The sequence below is a fragment of the Arachis hypogaea genome, chromosome 2 (genome assembly GCF_003086295.3).
Source record: "Arachis hypogaea cultivar Tifrunner chromosome 2, arahy.Tifrunner.gnm2.J5K5, whole genome shotgun sequence".
Taxonomy (NCBI): domain Eukaryota; kingdom Viridiplantae; phylum Streptophyta; class Magnoliopsida; order Fabales; family Fabaceae; genus Arachis; species Arachis hypogaea.
In genome coordinates this window covers 30,051,407-30,070,636 of record NC_092037.1, presented here as the reverse complement: position 1 = coordinate 30,070,636, position 19,230 = coordinate 30,051,407, and the positions used below count along the sequence as shown (strand labels likewise).

The 19,230-nt window shown below is 34.5% G+C and overlaps 3 protein-coding genes across 3 annotated transcripts; 2 read left to right on the top strand and 1 right to left on the bottom strand.

Moving 5' to 3' along the window:
* Positions 1-2,514: 2,514 nt before the first annotated feature.
* LOC112742153 (kinesin-like protein KIN-5B) lies at positions 2,515-9,254 on the top strand. The gene is made up of 24 exons (XM_025791400.3): positions 2,515-2,820; positions 2,941-3,142; positions 3,541-3,670; positions 3,764-3,919; positions 4,034-4,371; positions 4,452-4,590; positions 5,031-5,128; positions 5,222-5,378; positions 5,479-5,548; positions 5,628-5,704; positions 5,911-5,964; positions 6,042-6,122; positions 6,215-6,326; positions 6,407-6,493; positions 6,633-6,808; positions 6,903-7,064; positions 7,339-7,446; positions 7,541-7,699; positions 7,791-7,874; positions 7,986-8,191; positions 8,278-8,379; positions 8,477-8,586; positions 8,693-8,844; positions 8,944-9,254. Exons 2-24 carry the CDS (start codon positions 2,952-2,954, stop codon positions 9,124-9,126), a joined length of 3,132 nt encoding a protein of 1,043 aa, XP_025647185.1. The 5' UTR covers positions 2,515-2,820; positions 2,941-2,951; the 3' UTR covers positions 9,127-9,254.
* A 3,213-nt stretch (positions 9,255-12,467) lies between these two features.
* Positions 12,468-13,172, top strand: LOC112742145 (zinc finger protein ZAT11). Its single transcript, XM_025791391.3, has one exon. The coding sequence runs from the start codon at positions 12,541-12,543 to the stop codon at positions 13,054-13,056; it is 516 nt and encodes a 171-aa protein (XP_025647176.1). The 5' UTR covers positions 12,468-12,540; the 3' UTR covers positions 13,057-13,172.
* A 4,160-nt stretch (positions 13,173-17,332) lies between these two features.
* On the bottom strand, positions 17,333-18,236 carry LOC112723391 (serine/threonine-protein phosphatase 7 long form homolog). Its single transcript, XM_025774757.1, has 3 exons — positions 17,692-18,236; positions 17,519-17,600; positions 17,333-17,440 (listed from the first exon to the last, which is right to left on the bottom strand). The coding sequence occupies exons 1-3, from the start codon at positions 18,234-18,236 to the stop codon at positions 17,333-17,335; spliced, it is 735 nt and encodes a 244-aa protein (XP_025630542.1).
* Positions 18,237-19,230: the final 994 nt, after the last annotated feature.

Here is a 19,230-nt window from a genome sequence, read left to right as displayed (position 1 = left end):
ATATTAAATAATTAATTATTTTTTCTATGATGAGTTTTTAAATATGGATAAGATCCTAACTGATTTTGTCTCAAATTAAGTTGTAATTTGATTCACAAATCAGTCACCAATCTCATACTATATATGTGTATATGATAAAAGAAAGAAAATATAAGTTTTCTCTTTTTACCTCCACATACACAAATATTCCAAATTCTTAGTGAAGAATTGCTGGTGCAAGGAGTTGCAAGAAACTTCTCAATTAAATCAATTGATCAAAGAGTTGACAACAAGGATTAGTCTCGGTGTGGATACATATAGTACCTTCGTACCATCAAAGGGAAAAGCTTTATTCACTAGGGTACTCAGGTATTGGCATCTAACCCATCTTATTGCAATAAAATTTTAAGCACAAAATAGATCAATAGGATTACTTTATTACTTCCACTACGTGTTATGAACACTTGTAATCCTTCATCTTCAACGGTGGAAAACTGATATTTGTCAGTAAAAATTAAAAGGGAGTTCCCCATTCAAGTTACTCTTAGTAAAAAATACGCACTTTTGGTAGGGTTTAGAAGTGTATAGGATCGATCTTGGCATTTACAATAGAGATCGATCCTCTATACACAAAATTTGAATTTTGGCTTGAATTTGGATAATAAATCAATTCTACAATTAATATAGGAATCGATCCTATGCTTCAAAAATCAACAAAATCCAATTTTTCAGTTTTCATGACTTGGATTTGACATGATTGAATCCTACCAACCATATTCTTCGAAAAACACGTTCTAAATGTTATAAAACATCACAAAAGTATTTTTGTCAAATAAGTTTGAAATATATTCAACTTGGTTAAAAACATTTTTAACTGAAGGGATAAACTTGTCTTTTATCCTCGACAATATTCTAAAGTCCTACGATATATTAATTGTCTTTTCTTCATTGCATTCTAGTTTTCTTAATAAGTATATGACATAAATATGTAATGCAATTTCACACTTTGAAAGTTACTTTCCGTTTGGCGTTGATTTGGTATTCCCATAAACTACTACTACGTCATCAATACTTGATTTTTGTTGTTGTCACTCATCAAACATATTGTTATACATAAACTATATAATGCATTATGATTGTCATAAATATCATTGTTACACACAAATGATTATCAATCATAGAAAGATGTTTGTCATTCGTAACCAACTAACCATATATAACTTTCACACTAAGCATTCAACTAGAATAAATGAATAATACATACATGCTAGGAATTTTAATATGTTGTGGAATGCACTAGTTCTCAAGGCTTAGTTAAATTTGTGCAAATTGATGAATCATATTATACTAATTTAGTCAAGGTGATATATAATACTTTGGATATTATTATTGATGATGATGACATTTATGAAGATTGGGGGTGGCAATAAGACGGTTAGGGATGAGTTTTTGTCCTACTTAATTCTGTTTCGTTCTACAATAATCTGCAACGAATTCGTTTCATTTTTATTTATGGATAGTAAAAAGTTAAATCTTAACCCACTTTTGTGAGTATCCGTTCTGTTCCTATCCGGTTCTATAATTATTAAAATTTAACAAATAAAATTAAATTTTAAAATTTATATAACTATCATTACATATGTAACATAAATTAAAGTAAAAATTTAAATATGATACAATATTATTAATCATTTTACTAATTATTTTATATATATTACATATATTATATATTAAAAATATATATTATATATATACTAGGGCGAGTAGGGACGGATTTAACCTAAATCCGATTTCGTCTCATTCTGTCTAAGAATCCGTTCCGTTAAAAATTCGTCCGGTATGAGGACAAGTAATTATCTGTTTCGAACAACGGATTAGATACTCACGAATTTAGATAGTGTTATCACTCTTAGATAAAAATGACAATATAATTTTTTAGAATTGAATTCACTTTAAGTAAAATGGCAACATAATTCTTATTGTGACATTGACGATAATATTGTGTGATTTACGCAGTAAATTGACGATAATATTGTGACTTACTAGTGGGTTATGACCTACATGATAAATTTGGAATATCAAAATAGCAGCAAGAATTAATTATAATATTCTAATTCTAATTTTAGCACTATAAAAAAATATAGCATTTGTATAAAAAAATTGTTACAAAAGTTTCTAATTTGTTTGCAAAATAAATTTGTAACAAAAGTAAATAATTGACGATTTTCAAAACAAAAAAAAAAAAAATTAAGACAATTTCAATTCACTCTGACAGCTAAAATAGTATACTTAACCTATTGTTTACATTATAAATCAAAGAAAATAATTCCATAAATTTCGAATACATTCTTAGATATTTAATATTTAATATCTATCCCATGAACAACATGTGAGATGGGACGGACATAGATGTTGGTTGTTAAAAAGTTCATGTAACATTATTAAATCCAAGATTAGATTGTCACCTTGGAAGAAAGTAGAAACTATACTGGAGCTTGTCCAAATTTATTTAAATGAAAAATTAAAAAAAGGCGAAGTTTAAACTTTAAACTTTAAATATTGGGTTTGCCGTGCTCTAGTGGTTGGAACTCGCTCAACGGCTATCCCAAGCTATGCTACAGTACTACACGATATACTGTCAAATAGCCGTTGCCACTTCACCTTCTCTTTTCAATTTGAATTTCTCTTCATCACTCTCACACCACTCTCTCACAACAATAAGAACGCGAAGGGGAAGAAAGGAAAAATCACCGAAAAGCAAACAACTCGAAAAGGATATCTTTCCTCAGATTCTCGGATTTTATTCTGCTTCTCCCCTCAGCTCAGACTCACCACCACAAGGTATATTATCCTCTCACGTTTTGCACTTTAACGTTACTTCGGTAGTTTAAAAAATAAAATCACATGTCAACAAGTGTTTTTTTTTAATTCTAATGTCTGTTTTGGGTTTGCTTTTTCAAGGTTAAAAGAAAATGATGCCAATAACGCCAGATCAGTGCAGCAAGAAAGTTGGATCAGGGATGACGGCGTCACCGTCTCCGTTTCTAACGCCTCGACCAGAACGACGTCGACCTGATTCAAGAGGCTCGGATCGGAACTCTAATAAGAACCACCGTCACGAAAAAGATAGCGAGACTAACGTCCAAGTTTTACTTCGCTGCAGGTCCTCTTCTTCTTCTTCTTCTTCATGAATTTTACCTTGTGCTTCGCAATTTCGAGATTTTTTTCTTCATATATGTATTATATTGTGTTAGATTTTGGACCTGGCAACCTAGCAACAACTAGCATTAGTTTTATGATCCAAGCTTCGTGTACTGTGTTTTATCTGTGGTGTGTAGTAAGAATTTTGAATTTTGAATTTTGTATTGCAGATTTGTATGTCTTTTATTGATTGTTAACTAGCCATGGATCTCTCTGAATGTTTGGTTTGGTTTACTTTGGATTAGCATTTTTTAGGGTTAATAGATGTTATCATTGAGACAAGAAATGTTGTATTTCTCCAAATTAGGGCTTAGCTAACATGCTCTTGGATTGTTGTTTTATTTATTTTAATTTATTCAGGCCATTAAGCGATGATGAACAGAAGTCGAATGTTCCTAAAGTGGTGACATGTAATGAAAACAAAAGGGAAGTTACTGTTATGCAGACTCTAGCAAACAAGCAAATAGATAGAGTATTCACCTTTGACAAGGTATGCAATACTTGCTTTGATGTGAATTTCTTAATTGTAGCATAGTGTGATCATTCTTTGGTTAACATTTCTTGATCCTGTTTATTTGGCAAGGTTTTTGGACCTAAAGCACAGCAAAGATCAATCTATGACCAAGCAATTGCACCAATTGTCAATGAAGTTCTTGATGGATTCAATTGCACTGTCTTTGCTTATGGCCAAACTGGGACTGGTAAAACTTATACAATGGAGGGTGGGATGAGAACTAAGGTATACAATACACTATGTGCCACTGCCCTCATTTCCTGATGCTTGTTAAAATGGTGTGGTGTTTTTCTTTTTTATCAAAGAAATTGTATATAATGACATGATTAATCTGTTTAGGGTGGTGATTTGCCTGCTGAGGCTGGTGTTATTCCACGAGCAGTTCGCCAGATTTTTGACGTTTTGGAGGCACAAAATGCTGACTACAGCATGAAAGTGACTTTCCTTGAGCTTTATAATGAGGAAATAACTGATTTGTTGTCCCCAGATGACAATTCTAAGCCCATGGAAGAAAAACAGAAGAAGCCTATAAACCTTATGGAAGATGGAAAGGGTTGTGTGTTCGTGAGAGGCCTTGAAGAAGAATCAGTTTACAGTGTAAATGAAATTTATACCCTGTTGGAACGTGGAGCATCGAAAAGGCGCACTGCAGAGACGCTGCTTAATAAGAGAAGCAGGTAGACCTGGTTTCCTTCAATTAAATTTGTTACATTTCTTGTTATTCGAATGTCTTTTAATGAATATTATTTTGTTGCAGCCGTTCCCATTCAGTGTTCACTATTACTGTCTATGTGAAAGAAACAGTAATTGGTGATGAGGAGTTAATTAAATGTGGCAAGCTTAATCTTGTTGATTTGGCGGGATCAGAAAACATATTGCGGTCAGGAGCACGTGAGGTAATGAAGAGCTTCCTCCTTTATCTCACCTTTTTGTGATTAGTAGTGCTGCATGGTAATATGTAATTGCAATTTGTCTTTTTATAAATGAGATAGATATAGAGCAACGGGGGTTAATGAAGTGCTTCCTCCTTTATCATCTCAGCTTTTTGTGATTAGTGCTGCATGGTATTATATAATTGCAATTTGTCATTTTATAAATGAGATAGATATAGAGCAACGTGGTAAGAGAAAATGATCAAAATATGGGTCATATTTGTCACTAAGTTAACTTTTCCAGATATATCAGCAGTGGATTACCTTCTCCAACTATAACTTGTTTCTCTTTGTCTATCAAAATATGAGGACTATACTTGTTTCTCAAGTATGCAACTGAATGTTAATATTATTGAAGCATTAAATATCAGCATATCTTCAATGCTGTGTGACAAAATTTGCAGGGACGTGCTAGAGAAGCAGGGGAGATAAACAAAAGCTTACTCACCCTTGGACGTGTCATAAATGCACTTGTGGAACATTCTCCCCATGTGCCTTACAGGTTCACCATAACACCATGTTCCTGTGCTGTTCAGAATTTGAAAGACATGTATCTTATATTATGCATGCCACTTGGTATTGTTTATTGTTTCAGGGACAGTAAGCTTACTAGGATTTTGAGAGATTCATTAGGGGGTAAAACAAAAACATGCATAATTGCTACTATTTCACCATCTACTTATTGTTTGGAAGAAACATTAAGTACACTAGATTATGCTAGTCGTGCCAAAAACATCAAGAATAAGCCTGAGGTCAGTTATTAAATGCAGTTTTTATCTTTTTTTTTTTTTAAATTTACTTTATCATTTTAATTTGCTTTGTGGTAAATGTCACTTCTTATTCTTTTAACAGGCAAACCAAAAAGTTTCAAAGGCTGTTTTGTTGAAGGACTTGTATATGGAAATTGAGAGAATGAAAGAAGGTACATTCAACATTATCATCTTAAGTTTTGGAATATAGGGAGAATCTTGTATCAAACCTTTTTTCCAAAATGAATGCAGATGTGCGGGCTGCTAGGGAAAAGAATGGTGTATACATTTCTCACGAAAGATTTGCCAAGGAAGAAGCTGAAAAGAAGGTCAAGCATACTTGTTTTCAATATCTACATATCTGCCTAATGTTACAATAGGTTTCGTCTTAATTTTATTTACATCATTCTCTGATAAGAATAATAAGATTAAGGATGTCTACACTCCCAAGTTTTTAGCAGAAAGCTCAAATAATAAGATTAAGGATGTTCTGTATCTTGTGACGCAATCTAATATTGGCTTGTTATCTATTCAGGCAAAAGATGAGAGGATAGAGCAACTAGAGAATGACCTCAGCCTTAGTCAAAAGGTATTCCCTGGAGTATATCAGGTTGACATTTTTCTATTCTGTCCCCAAATCTTGTCAATAATTAATTTTAATTTCAGGAAGTTGACAAGTTCCGTGAGCTCTATCTAACAGAGCAAGAACAGAAACTAGATTTGGAATGTGAACTGAAGGATTGCAAGGTGCGTGGAGGCAAAACCTTTTTTGTCTATTGCTAATCACTTAAAAGTTTCAGATTAAGAGTATCTTATCTCAAATTAAACTACCGCTTCAGGAAAAATTAGAAAAAACTAGCAACACCTTGCAAGATCTCCAAGAGAACTACAGGCTGGTAGTTTCAACATTGAAGGAGAAGGAACATACAATTTCCAAGCTACTGAAATCAGGTTTATCAATTGTCACATGCTGGCACATTTGTGCTGTTTTTGTTCAGTATATATGATTTGCTTTATTTTATCTCCAACAGAAAATGCCTTAGTCGGGCGTGCGAAGGAAATGTGTACTGATCTGCAGATCGCATCAGATCATATTGATTCACTATCCTCAAAATTAGGTATGATTTACTTTGCTCTGAACTTTGATGACCACCATAAGAAATTTTCTTCACAGGAAATGCTCTGAACTGAACTATACAGGTTTTTGCAGGATATATACTTTCTTTTCTTAAGTATCTTATTTTGTTAATCTCACAGATCAAAAAGAAAGGATGGAGGCAGAAAATCAAAAGATAATATTGAATTTTGGTTCTCTTCTAAACGAGGGCCTAAAAGACTTGCAGACAACCATTGCTGGGTCTATTAGTCAACAGCAGAAACAACTGAGGTGCATGGAAGATCATGTCTCCTCATTCCTCACCAGTAAATGTGAAGTAAGAAAAATGGATAAAAGAAATCTTATTTCAATTTCAATCTATGTTTGCCATATTTCTATTCATTTTCTAACTAGCAGCAATCTTTCATCAGGCTACACAATCTCTAGAATCAAGGATCAAGAAAATGACTGAGATTTATACTTCAGGAGTAGAGACCTTGAAAGGTCTAGCCAATACATTACATATGAAAGCTTCGTCTGATATGGAGCAGATGCAGTCTCAAGTTTCATCACAGGCATTGGCTGTTGAGGAGGTAAGAGCTCATGCAAATATTGCTTGGTTTTGTTAGATACGAAAACATGGTTACGCAAATGGGTTAACTCGACTTAAATTTAACTAAAGTTTACTCAGCAAAATTTGGTTTATTTCAAATGCTCACATCCACCTTAGTTGGACAGTCGGTGTTGATTGTTCATGAATAATGGATAGATTGGTTTTACGGTTTATGATTGGATTGTGTATTTAATGAAATTTAATGGTTCCTTTGCTTTTTACTTTAACTTTCAATCCCTTTCTCTCTTTTGTAGTTTCTTGGTACTGCTGTTCATGAAGCCAACGATGTTATATGCAATATCCAGAATTCTCTTGCTGAGCAAAAGCAGCTACTAGCTTTCTCTATCCAACAACAAGAAGAAGTACGTTCTACTTACAACTTTTCAATTTTTTCTTGGGTAAAATATTAGAACTTAAAACAATTATTTAATCATGCTATTTCATCAATCAATGTAGGGATTGCAACAAAGTTTGACTTCAGCACGAGTGGTTTCTGAGGCAACTGTGAACTTCTTTAATGACATTCATCTGAGATCTTCAAGAGTCATGGAAATTCTCGAAGAAACTCACATTGAGAGGTCCAATCATTTAACTAATTTTGAGAAGAAGTTCAAGGTAGGTAAATATTTTGTGCCTCCGAGTTACTTATCACGTCATCTCTAAGTTAGCCTCTCGTGGTTGATTTCCTTTCTAACACATGTAACAGGAAGATGCTGTGAGAGAGGAAGAGAAAGCCTTAGAGGAAATTGTAGCAATTTTGGCGAGATTGACTTCTAACAGAATCACTATGGTCAATCAATCAATTTCATATTCCTTGTTTATTCATATTTCTCTTCTTGATATGTACAATTCATATCATGTCAACTGCAGTAGTGCTGACTTGTCAAAAAATATGTATCAGGTCTCAGAGGCATCAAGAAATATGCAGGTCATGAGTACAAAACAGTCCGAGAGACTCCAGCATGAGATGTTCAGCATTCAGCAAGTTTCAAAAGATGCAACTAAGGAACTTTGCGAATATGTTGAGAATGCAAAATGTCATTTTGTGGAGCAGATATTCTCAGCAAATGAAATCAAATCCAGCATGGAAAATTCTCTCTTGGATTGGTAAGCTTTCATTTTACTATTTATTTAGTAAAAAAAGAAAAAAAAATTAGACACATTTTTATGTGATTGTTACTTATGCTCTGCAGCTCAAAGAAAGTGGACTGCTCCAGGCTGCAGTGGGAAAGTGCTCACATGTCCTTAAACAATATCCACAAGCACAGTCTTGTAAAATTTGAATCTACAGTGAAGTAAGCTTTAGATCACATATTTTAGTTTTGTTTATAACAAGATATTTCTATAATCTGATTAGTTCTAATGCTTGTAACTACTATTGATGCTTAACAGGGATAATATCATTAAAAATGATGCTCTAAATCGGGACTGTGTGTCTGCGTCATTGACTTTGGATTCAGATTATACTGCCGGAACTCGCAACTTGTTAACAGATGTAAATGGTAAATTACTAAACTATTTGACTGAAAATATATCAGATGTAAATGGTTTTCAGTTTTCATTTCTTTATTTTCTGAGGCCTGAGAAACAAAAAACTTTTACTTCCAGGTGCACTAATGCTAGACCACGAAACCAAGAGGGAAATTGATTCTATGACTAAACAGTGGTTGGAACAGCTTAACTCTGTTCAACAGAAGCATGATGAAAATATATCAAACATCTCTGTCCAAGCAGATAAAAGCCTTGTTTTAGATTACGTGGTATGTGAAACTAACAAAGAATTTAATTGTTGTTGATCTTGTTAGGGAGACAGGAAAAAAATTAGCCAATAACTAACAGAATATTGTTTCTGTTCTTAGGTTGACAAGAATACAAGTCCAACATCCTATAAAAGAACTGTGGTCCCAAGCCATGCTTCCATTGAGAAGATGAGAACTCAGATTACAGAAGACGGTTCCACGCTCAACCATACAAAATGGGAAAGCAAAATTCCACTTCCATCAGCATCTCCAAATCGGACACCATTTGCAAATGTGAATTAAGGCAATTGTTTAGTTATCATGTGTACAAGTAAAAAAAGCTCATCAACTGATGAGTACCACTCCCATGTATCCTAAACATTTTGCAATTTGTTAGCTTACTTTAGAAGAATGATAGTTGGTGAACATTATGATGCTCGTGAACATTATTATTAAGCGGTTTTTCGAGGAGTGAGATTGGGCTGAAAGGGGTGGGAGTGTTTTGGTGAATGATGGAAAATTGAAGGGCGGGGAAAAGATAGCGGTGTTTTAGTCACAGCACATCCTAGAAATCGATACATTAAATTCAAGCTCAAATTTGATAATCATTTTTATTTTTGAAGAAAAAAACTAGTAAGGAAGAAAATAGTAAGAAGAGAAAAAAATGGTTTGTGATATTACTAAGAGTAAAGAATATATTGCTAAATTAGATGTGTAATTTTTTTTAAATATTAATTTTGGTCAATTTAATTAACAAATAGTTAATATTATTATTAAGAAATAATTTAACAAAACAAAATAGTATTTTTAAATTTTTTAAAGTAATTTCATATTTAAGTAAAATCACCAAATTCACCAATAATTTTGCAATTCACAATGCTTCATGCCCCCATATTTAAAAAATTCAGCCATGGGAAGTTATATAACAGAATTTTCATTTACTGCTTGTGAATGCAAGCTACATATTATATATTATATATTTTCATTTATATATGTAGCTTCACCACATTGTGCTGTACTGCTGTTCCTTTTCATATTAGACTTACGTGCATAAGAAGAAAGAAGTTTCGCACACTTTCCGCTACATGGACAATTCTCCGCGTAAGTTTAATTTTAGCTGGCGCCTATGGCGGCTTAAGTACTTGGCTGGTTTTTGAAGTGTTTTACTGGACAACTAACAAGAAACCTAAGAGAAAAAACATGATTTTGCTACCCAAAAATGGGGTGCGCTTCACAGCAGTTCTGTTTGAATGGAGATTAATAATATTATTCCTCAGACATTTATGCGTTTACATTAATGTTCTTTATTTGACTTTTGGTTACTAGAAAATGGTGTAATAAAATATTCCGAGAAAAATGACATGGAAGCTTCATGGAACTATTATGCTGGCTTGTTTGACAAGGATATGGAAGATTCATACAAGTCGATTGCTCAACCGTGCAGCCTTACTCGGTAGCATAACTGCAAAAACACTGCAAGTTGCAATCACACGGTTATTAAAGTAGTAGAGGACTAGAGGTAATGAAGCATGTGAGGGTCACGTGGACTACTGGAAATAAAACTAACTGATTTAGTGAGAGAGTTTAATTTTGATATACTTATAATTTAATTGTATAAATTAATTTACCTAGTTGTTTACTTATATCTGTTTTTTGATGATTATTCATATATTTAATGTTAAATTTAATTATTTTTTCTGATTTAATAATTGGATGCACATATAAGATGTAAAATTATTTTATACTAATATTGTATCAAAATTAAATTATTTAATCCAATAAAATTACTAAAACTGAAATAACAAATATTTTGATCCTCTAATAAGTAATAACACAATTTTATTTTTACTCACAAATATTACGGATTTTACTATTCAATAAGACAGATTTTTAAATACGAATAACATATATTTTTACTTAAAAGAAATAACTTTTTTTTTTTTTACTTTTCAAACACACCAATTTGGCAGGGTTCGACACATATATGACTTGTATATATTTTCTGTTATTGTATAATTACTATGATATATTATGTTCTTATTTTGTTTATAACTATTCGATGAGGTTAGACATCCAATTTTATGTATATAATGTTTATAATTATATATTGTTATATTAAAAATTGCTTTATTATTTTAGTGGTAATTAATAAATATTAAATAAATTATTTTTAAGCTAATTAGATTATTTTTTTATTATTTCTCAAATATTATTGATATATAATCTAATTAAGGTCTATAAGTTTTAAGAATAAAGGACATTAATAAGTAGAGTGAAAGTTTGTCCAGGGCATTAAAGAAAGTGACAATTTGGTCTCTAATAATTCTTGGGTCAGACAATCTTATTTCTGATTTTTTTTATTTAAATTTTTAATGATATGAATAAATTATAGAATATAATAGTCTTTTAAAATTTAAAATTGAAAAATGATCACGTATTATTTCAATTAAGATATAGATTAGTCCTGTATATATCCTACTTTTTAAATAGTACGTGCAAATTTTGTTTTTGTTTTATAAATTGATGGACTATTCGTGAATATAGATTTGTGATTAAAGCTTTGAGTGTAATAAATAAAATGTTAGAGACTAATATCAATAAAATAAAATGTTAGAGACGAAATTGTAAGACACAGAAATTACACCAAATCTGGAACTTTAATGTTTAATCTAATTCCGTGTATTTGATCTACGTGGGCATCACTTATTCATGAAATCATGATATCCTGTTTTATTTAATTATTTATTTATAATAGCGAGAAATATAAATATTTAGGATAAGTTAAAATTTACATATTATATTTGCATATCTTTAAAAAAAAAAAAATAAATCACATAATTAGATACGTTATTTTTTTATTTATATAAAGATATCTAAATTTTTTAAATTTTAAATTTTGCGTTATATTTTATTTTTTAAAATAAAAATTTAAAATTAAAAAAAATTAAAATTTTATATTAAAATAAAATATAATAATGTTAGGGAATCAAGATAGTTTTAACAAAAGATCAGTCAAATGTTCCAAAACCTCTATGTAGATGGTGTTTATGTTAGGCATTAGGATATTTTTTTTTTTGTAAATTGGATGGTTCTAAATTTATTTTCTGATTTATCATATTTTAGATATTTGGAGAAAGAAGGAGGGTAAAAAGATAGAAACTAATTGAATTAGTTTCTGTAATTCACGTTGCAATGATACTGAATATATCTCCTTCTAATTTAAATGTAATAAAATATTTAATAACTAATATTTTAAATCATAAATAAATAAAATAATTACTATATTTATAATTAATTAAGTTATTTAATTCTTGACTAATTTAGAATTGGTTTCGTATACTTTTCCTAAAACAAATAATTTTATTTAAAGAGATATAATGACATGTGACAATTAGATGAGGAATCTTCCAAATTAAGTTAAGAAACCTATTAGATACGATAGCGCGGAATTATGTAAGCATCCACGAACGCAGTTAGAACTTTTAGAACAAAGAAAGTCAAAAAGTCCAACTGATTTGTTTTTTGCTGAACAAAATGGAACCTTTCCCAGTTTCCGTGGTTTCCAAGTTGAACCAAACAATACCTTTGACTTTCTCACCAAGTAATATAACTCCCCTATAAATACACGCACACACTTCCTCATTCTCCCAAAATTCATTCATTCACACACTCAAAGCTTAATTATTCACATATACGATTCATTCATTCAAATTCTTCATGACAGTTATCAAGAGAGAAAGAGAAACAAACAATGAAAAAGAGAGCATAGATTATTTGGCAAATACCCTAATGTTGCTCTCAAGTGCCATAGAATTGAAGAGTAGTGAGAAATTCGAGTGTAAGACATGTGGCCGCAAGTTCGCATCTTTTCAAGCACTTGGTGGGCACAGAACCAGTCACAAGAGACAAAAGCATAATGGTGATCATGGTGATGAACAACAACTCAAGTCAGAGCCCAAGAAACCCAAGAAGATGCACGAGTGTTCAATTTGTGGAATGGGATTCTCTTTGGGGCAGCAATTAGGTGGCCACATGAGAAAGCACAGAGAGAATAATAATAATAAAGGGTTTTCTTCTAATCCTATAAACCATGCTGTTGTCAAAGTTCCGGTTTTGAAGAGATCGAATAGCAAGAGGGTTATGTGTATGGACTTGAACTTGACGCCATTGGAGAATGATCTCAAGTTGTTGTTTGGAAACAAGGCACCACGAGTTGATCTTTCTTTCTTGTGATGTATAGTTAGTTAGGACTTAGGACAGATATTTTCATTCGTACTTTTTTTTCAATTATTTTTTCTGTAAAGATTCATTATTGATTTATATATATTAGATGATTGATTCATTATCAAGTTTTGCTTTGTGGTGGTATATACAGTTAGTGATTTCACTATTTGTAGTTAATCATTCTTGCATCTTAATTGGGTAAGGAAAAGCTTTTTTTTTTTTTTTGAATTTTATTGATGAAATGACTATAACATCCTTACAATGTCATAACCAAGCAAAGCATTGCAAAAAGGTGGGACAGGACGCATATATTCATTAGCTAGTGGGGCCAATGAGATTTAAAAAATTATTGAGTGGTTCTTAGGCTAAAGAATTTAAATATGGAGTAAAGATTTGTGTTTTTTTTTTTTTTTTTTTCTGGAAATGGACGTTTTTTATATATATAGAGACAGGTGGATATTGTAGAGGTGCAGGCACAATACGTAGGTAACGTGCTGATTCAGCACGCAACTCACGTATTGGACATGTGTCTAAATCTAAAACAGCACGTAAGTTTTGTGTTGACACATGACAACCATTCGTCAACACACATGATGTGTGATTTCTACGTGGCAGGCAACACGCAGGTTGCGTGTTGCACACGTGGCGAACGTTGGTTGGATGGTTTAGCAACATGTAACCTGCGAGGTAAGTCTTATATCTATAAAAAGCAAAATTCGTAACCATTTTGCTTCATTCTGAAAGAAGTGTTTTCCTCCAAGGTTGGTACGATGGAGGGTATTGCAAATATAGTGGTTTACCACAACGGTGAGGTCGTATGAAATACGTATGAGGGTGTGAGCTTTGCGTGTGAGAATATGTTTTCGTTTGTGGTTCCATGCACTATAACGTTTGTTGAACTACAGTATGGGCTCTATCAAAGCATAGAGACTGACATTGTAAAGAGGGTGACCAACATTCTTTACAGGAGTCCGGTTGTGGTACTTGGCAGCCTGATACAATTTGAGGTTATGCTAATCATCGACGAAACAAGTATTCAACGGATGTTTCGTGTTCACTAGCAAACTCAGGTGCAACACCCGAGGATTGAGTTATATGTTGAGTTTGAGCATATTGTTGCATATGAGGTTCAACATGACCCAGATGTGCAAGATGACAGAGTTGAGGCGTACTTGGGAATGAACGATGATAGCAATGAGGAGTTCGAAGCTACGTACGAAGCCGGTGATGAGGACGAGGATGGCGATGCAGGAGGTGAGGCAGTGGCGGAAACTTTAGTAGTTCTAGCCGCAGTTAGTCAACCGATGGGCGTTCCACCCTTTATGTGTAGTTTGGATCTTGACGCCATGCATGCACCGGAGTTTCCCGAATATGCAAACATAGGTACATGAGCAGTGGATAATATGTTTACTTGATTTTGTTTTAGCGGATCAATGAACGACAAATGTTTTCTTATAGGTGTTGCTGATCCTGAGGATGGGGAGTTTAGGATTGGAATGGAATACGATTCAAGAAAATCAGTCATTACGGCAATTCGGAGTTACGCTATCTCCAGAGGAGTCGATCGATTACATTGTTTATGAATCTGAGACACAGACGTTCTATGGAAAGTGCAAGAATTATGGACGTGGGTGCGACTGGCTTATTCGAGCCAGCTTGATACAGAAGAAAGTTTGTTGGGAGATTCAAAGATACAACTGGAGGCACACATGTTCCATGGGAATGATCTCACAAGATCACTCTAAGTTAGACTTGGACACAATTGCTGAGGCTATGAAGCCATTGGTTGAATCTGATCCATCCATACAGGCCAAAACTACAATTACGGGGGTCCAGGCAAGATTTAACTACACTATTAGTTACCGGAAGGCTTGGCTGGCAAAGTAGAAGTCAATAGCTAAGGTTTTCGGTGGATGGGAAGAATCTTACCAAGCTTTTCTGCTGTAATTCTTGGCAATGGTTCAGAAGATGCCTAATTCACAAGTCCAAATAGAAACACGACCCTGTATAACAGGAGTCAAGAGGTGGACGGTGTTAGAATACTTCATCGGGTATTCTGGAGCTTCAACCCCTACATAAGAGCTTTCAAATATTGCAAGCCGCTGGTTCAGGTTGGTGGGACCCACCTATACGAAAAATATAAAAGTTGTCTTTTGGTTGCAGTTGCACAAGATGGGAATCAAAATATTGTACCGATTGCTTTTTCTATTGTACAGGGTGAGACTGTTGATGCGAGGCACTTTTTTCTCAGTAATTTACGAACACATGTTGTAAGAGCATGATGGATGTTTTGTATTCGGCACATTGGCAGTAACTTCTTGAGAGAATTCAAGGTTCCGTACTTGCAAAAACTTGTGGTCAACATTGGGTATTCAAGGACAGTGGAGAAGTACAACGCCAACTATAAGAAGTTGCAAGAACGAGGCGAGACATATGTTCGTTGGTGCGACAACATCGATCATCCCCAGTGGGTGTTGGCATTTGACAAGGGACATCGATGGGGTCACATGACGATGAACCTTGTTAAGTGCATTAATTTGTGTTGAAGGGTGCTTAAAATCTTCCTATATTGGTGCTAGTCCGAGCAACATATTATTAGTTGAACGAGTTATTTACGTGGAAGAGTACTGAGGCTTACCAGTGCAAGCGTGCTGGATTTACTTTCTCTGAGTTTGCCACTTAGTGGATAGAGGCAAACATGCAATGTGTAGGTAACATCGTTGTGAACCAGTTTGATAGAAGAAACGAGGTATTTGAGGTGCGCAAAATGCCTAGTGGAAAAGTGTTAGTTGTTGATCTTCCACGACAGAGGTGCGACTGTGGGTATTTTCAGGTGGAGCGACTTCCTTGTCGCCATGTTATTGTGTGCTCTGCTAATCAGCGACTAAATCGGCAGGTGTGTGTCAGCAATGTATACAAGATGTCAGAGATTCAGAAGGTCTACAGAGTTGAGTTTGTTCTATTGGGCGACACAGAGACATGGCCTGATTACCTAGGACCGACCATGGTCGTGAATCTTGCCTTGAGACGAAAGTCAAAGGGTTGTCCCAAATCGCTCGCTATTTGAATGAAATGGATTCACAGGAAAAGCGTGGTCCTCGGGAATGCCATCTTTGCAGGGGACAGGATCATTGTCGCAGTAGATGTCCTCAACGTGCTGGACCAAGTGGGGTTGGTGGCGATGGGAGCTCGTAGTATTTTTAATATCAATGTAATTTGAGTCATTGTATTTCAATTCTGAATTTTAATGTAGTCTTTCAGTTAATGTAGTTCAATTCTATATTTCGATATCTATGTAGTTTTAAGTTAATGTATTTGAGTTAATGCATTAAAAGTTCATCTAAACTGAAACTAAAACAAGAAATACAACGATGAAGGAAACAAAGTTCGTCTAAACTGAAAACTAATACAACAAATACAATGATGAAAGTAAACAAAGTTCGACTAACGGAAGGACTGGGGATATACTCGCCAATATGCTCCTGTGTCGGCTCATTCAAGTCTAGACCGATCGGAGCTTACTGTGATGCATTCATACGACCCCGATCGATCTGAATATGCGACTTGATGCATACACTGGCTCGACTATCTAGTTTGGCCGGTAGATGATGTTGATGAGACAAACCGTCGACCGATGCCCGGTAGAGTTGCGAGGACTACTGTGAAGGGATGGTTGAGATGTAAGCATCATCAAGACGAGGACCAATGCTATCAAGGAATCGACGAATGATATCTTAGTCCCCAGGTGATGGTTGTGATGGTGAGAATAGGGGAATGTCTGCGAGCCTGAATCCAAGATGGCTGTGATGTGATCTATGATAAAACTGATGGCTATGATGCAATCTGTGATGGCTCGACGATGGCTGTGGACGATGATAAAGAAACAGCTGAAACATTGCATAAGGTGGTGGCTACGGTGGATACTGAGGTAGCTACTACGGTGGATACTATGGTGGCTGCTAAGGTGGTGCTTGCTGAGGTGGATACTATGGTGGGTGCTGATGAATGAATTCCGTCAACCTCAGGTACATCCCATATGATCTAATGTACCAACTCCGATAATCGGCAGATGGGGTGAAGTCGACAATTGGTTGCAGATCCTGATCTCGCAGACAACTGTTGTGGCGTTTACCCTATTATTGTATCCATTCGTCATAAATCCTGCACCAGTCATGGTGCTGTACTCCCCGAAGAGTATAGCAATGCGTCTCGACTAGTATGGCTTGTATTGCCAGAGGGGGAGACTGTGATATCTGTACTGGCAAACCTCTCAGTCCACAGGAAGTCATTCAACACACTCGAATGACACCAACGGCCCCACCATGTCACAGACATCAAGGTGTGCATGTAGTTCGGCAGGAATGATGATGCCGATATACAGCCTCCATACAAACTGCAAAATAAATCGAGGGGCATTAGATTATTAAAAATACCATTAATTATAACAAAAACCCTCAAAACCCATACTCACCTCTTCCATAATGTTGATTGCATGCCTAATGTTTGCCTGAATCCTAGCCATCCATTTTCGGGCCTGTGGATGATGACTCCATCTGCAACATAGAACATTATTCACATAGTTTGAATTACATTTTGCCTAAAAATAATATACAAGTTAAATTCTTATAAAATAATGACGTATACCTGCGTGCCACTAGTATCTCAGCCAGCGCAAGCTGGTGTCGGGGAATGGGTGCAAGCCTTGGCATACGCTCCCACGCCCAAACAAACAACAAGTCTAGTGGCCCATCCATCTCCTTGCAATTGTACCGTGATGCACAACACAGTGACCTGTAAAGGTTTGCAAGACAAGCTGACCCCCAACTGTAATTGCTGATCTGATCAAAATTCTGGAGCAGTGGTAGATATTTCGCGTGGAAATATACTGTTGACTTGTCCACGAAGAGGGTGGTACCCAACAGACAGAAGATGTGACACCTAACATAGCGCATAACTGACTCCCATGTATCCAAAGGTTGTGTGTCTCTAATATGGCCAACCCTTGAAAGATTTATGTAGCTCTTTGAGGAACTGCTTACTTGGGGTTTGCTGCTGAATATTGCGAGACTCTGGGCGACCAAGAAGTCGTGACTGCTATCGGTCCAACCAGTCACAACCTCTCCGTCAATCGGTTGGCCGAATAAGTATAACACGTCCTCCAGTGTCACTGTAACATCACCCACTGGCATTACAAACGTACGTGTCTCCGACCGCCACCTTTCCATAAGAGCAGCTAGTATCGCCGAATGCCCTCTGATTACTCCAACTCTCGAGAGCTGGTAGAACCCAGTGGTTCGTAAGGTTTAGTCAACTGCCGAATGCCACGTTTCTGGTTGGCTAAGCTTACGAGACAAAAAATTCCTATCAACCTCGTAAAGTTCAACCACAAAAAAAATTAATTTAATAAATAACAAAAATAATAAATTAATAATTTTTCAACAAAAAATAAAATAAATAATAATTAAACACATTTGAATTTTTTATTATTTACATTTATAATTAATTTAATAAATAACATAAATAATAAATTAATAATTTTTTTAACAAAAAATAAAATAAATAACAATTAAACAAATTCAAATTTTTTATTATTTACATTTATAACGTCATTCTTTTAATTAAAACAGAAAATAAAATAACAATAATATTAAAACACAAAACACCATATAATTATATATTATTCATTGCTTACGTAGTTTCATTAATTTATTTTACTAAACAAATGAACTGTACTATACCTAACGAAAGAAATAATAATAAGGACTAGATTCAAATTAATAAATTAAATTTTGTGTATATTCAATTATCTTGTCTTTAGTGTTAAAGATATATAATAAATTTGTTATCAGCTTAAATTTGTTATTTTGTTTAACTAAGACTTATATTTAATATTTAATATTTTATTATTCAATCAATTATATATTCTAACGAAGAATATGAAAGCAGGACTATAACGCACTCCCACGCGTAAGAGTGGCCGACGTGCACGCGTCATTTTCAAATTTTCACTCCCTACGCGTGCGCATGGTCCACGTGTACGCGTCGATGTGCTGCACCAATTGCCCAGTCAAATTCTTAAGAGTTGTCCGAGAATCGAGCTGGTTTTGTGCGTGGGGCACAAAACGCACCCACGCGTACGCGTAGCTGACGCGCAGGCGTCCCTTGGCTTTTCTCCCATCCACG

What these genes read in the sequence shown, in the direction of transcription:
- LOC112742153 (XM_025791400.3), top strand. Translation starts at nt 2,952, where the DNA reads ATGATGCCAATAACGCCAGATCAGTGCAGCAAGAAAGTTGGATCAGGG. An exon ending in TCTCCCCATGTGCCTTACAG is followed by an intron (nt 5,129 to 5,221) that starts GTTCACCATAAC and finishes TTATTGTTTCAG; the next exon opens with GGACAGTAAGCTTACTAGGA. An exon ending in TTCACTATCCTCAAAATTAG is followed by an intron (nt 6,494 to 6,632) that starts GTATGATTTACT and finishes TTAATCTCACAG; the next exon opens with ATCAAAAAGAAAGGATGGAG.
- LOC112742145 (XM_025791391.3), top strand. Translation starts at nt 12,541, where the DNA reads ATGACAGTTATCAAGAGAGAAAGAGAAACAAACAATGAAAAAGAGAGC.
- LOC112723391 (XM_025774757.1), bottom strand. Translation starts at nt 18,236, where the DNA reads ATGCCAGTGGGTGATGTTACAGTGACACTGGAGGACGTGTTATACTTA. An exon ending in GAGATACTAGTGGCACGCAG is followed by an intron (nt 17,601 to 17,691) that starts GTATACGTCATT and finishes TCTATGTTGCAG; the next exon opens with ATGGAGTCATCATCCACAGG. An exon ending in CAATCAACATTATGGAAGAG is followed by an intron (nt 17,441 to 17,518) that starts GTGAGTATGGGT and finishes TTTATTTTGCAG; the next exon opens with TTTGTATGGAGGCTGTATAT.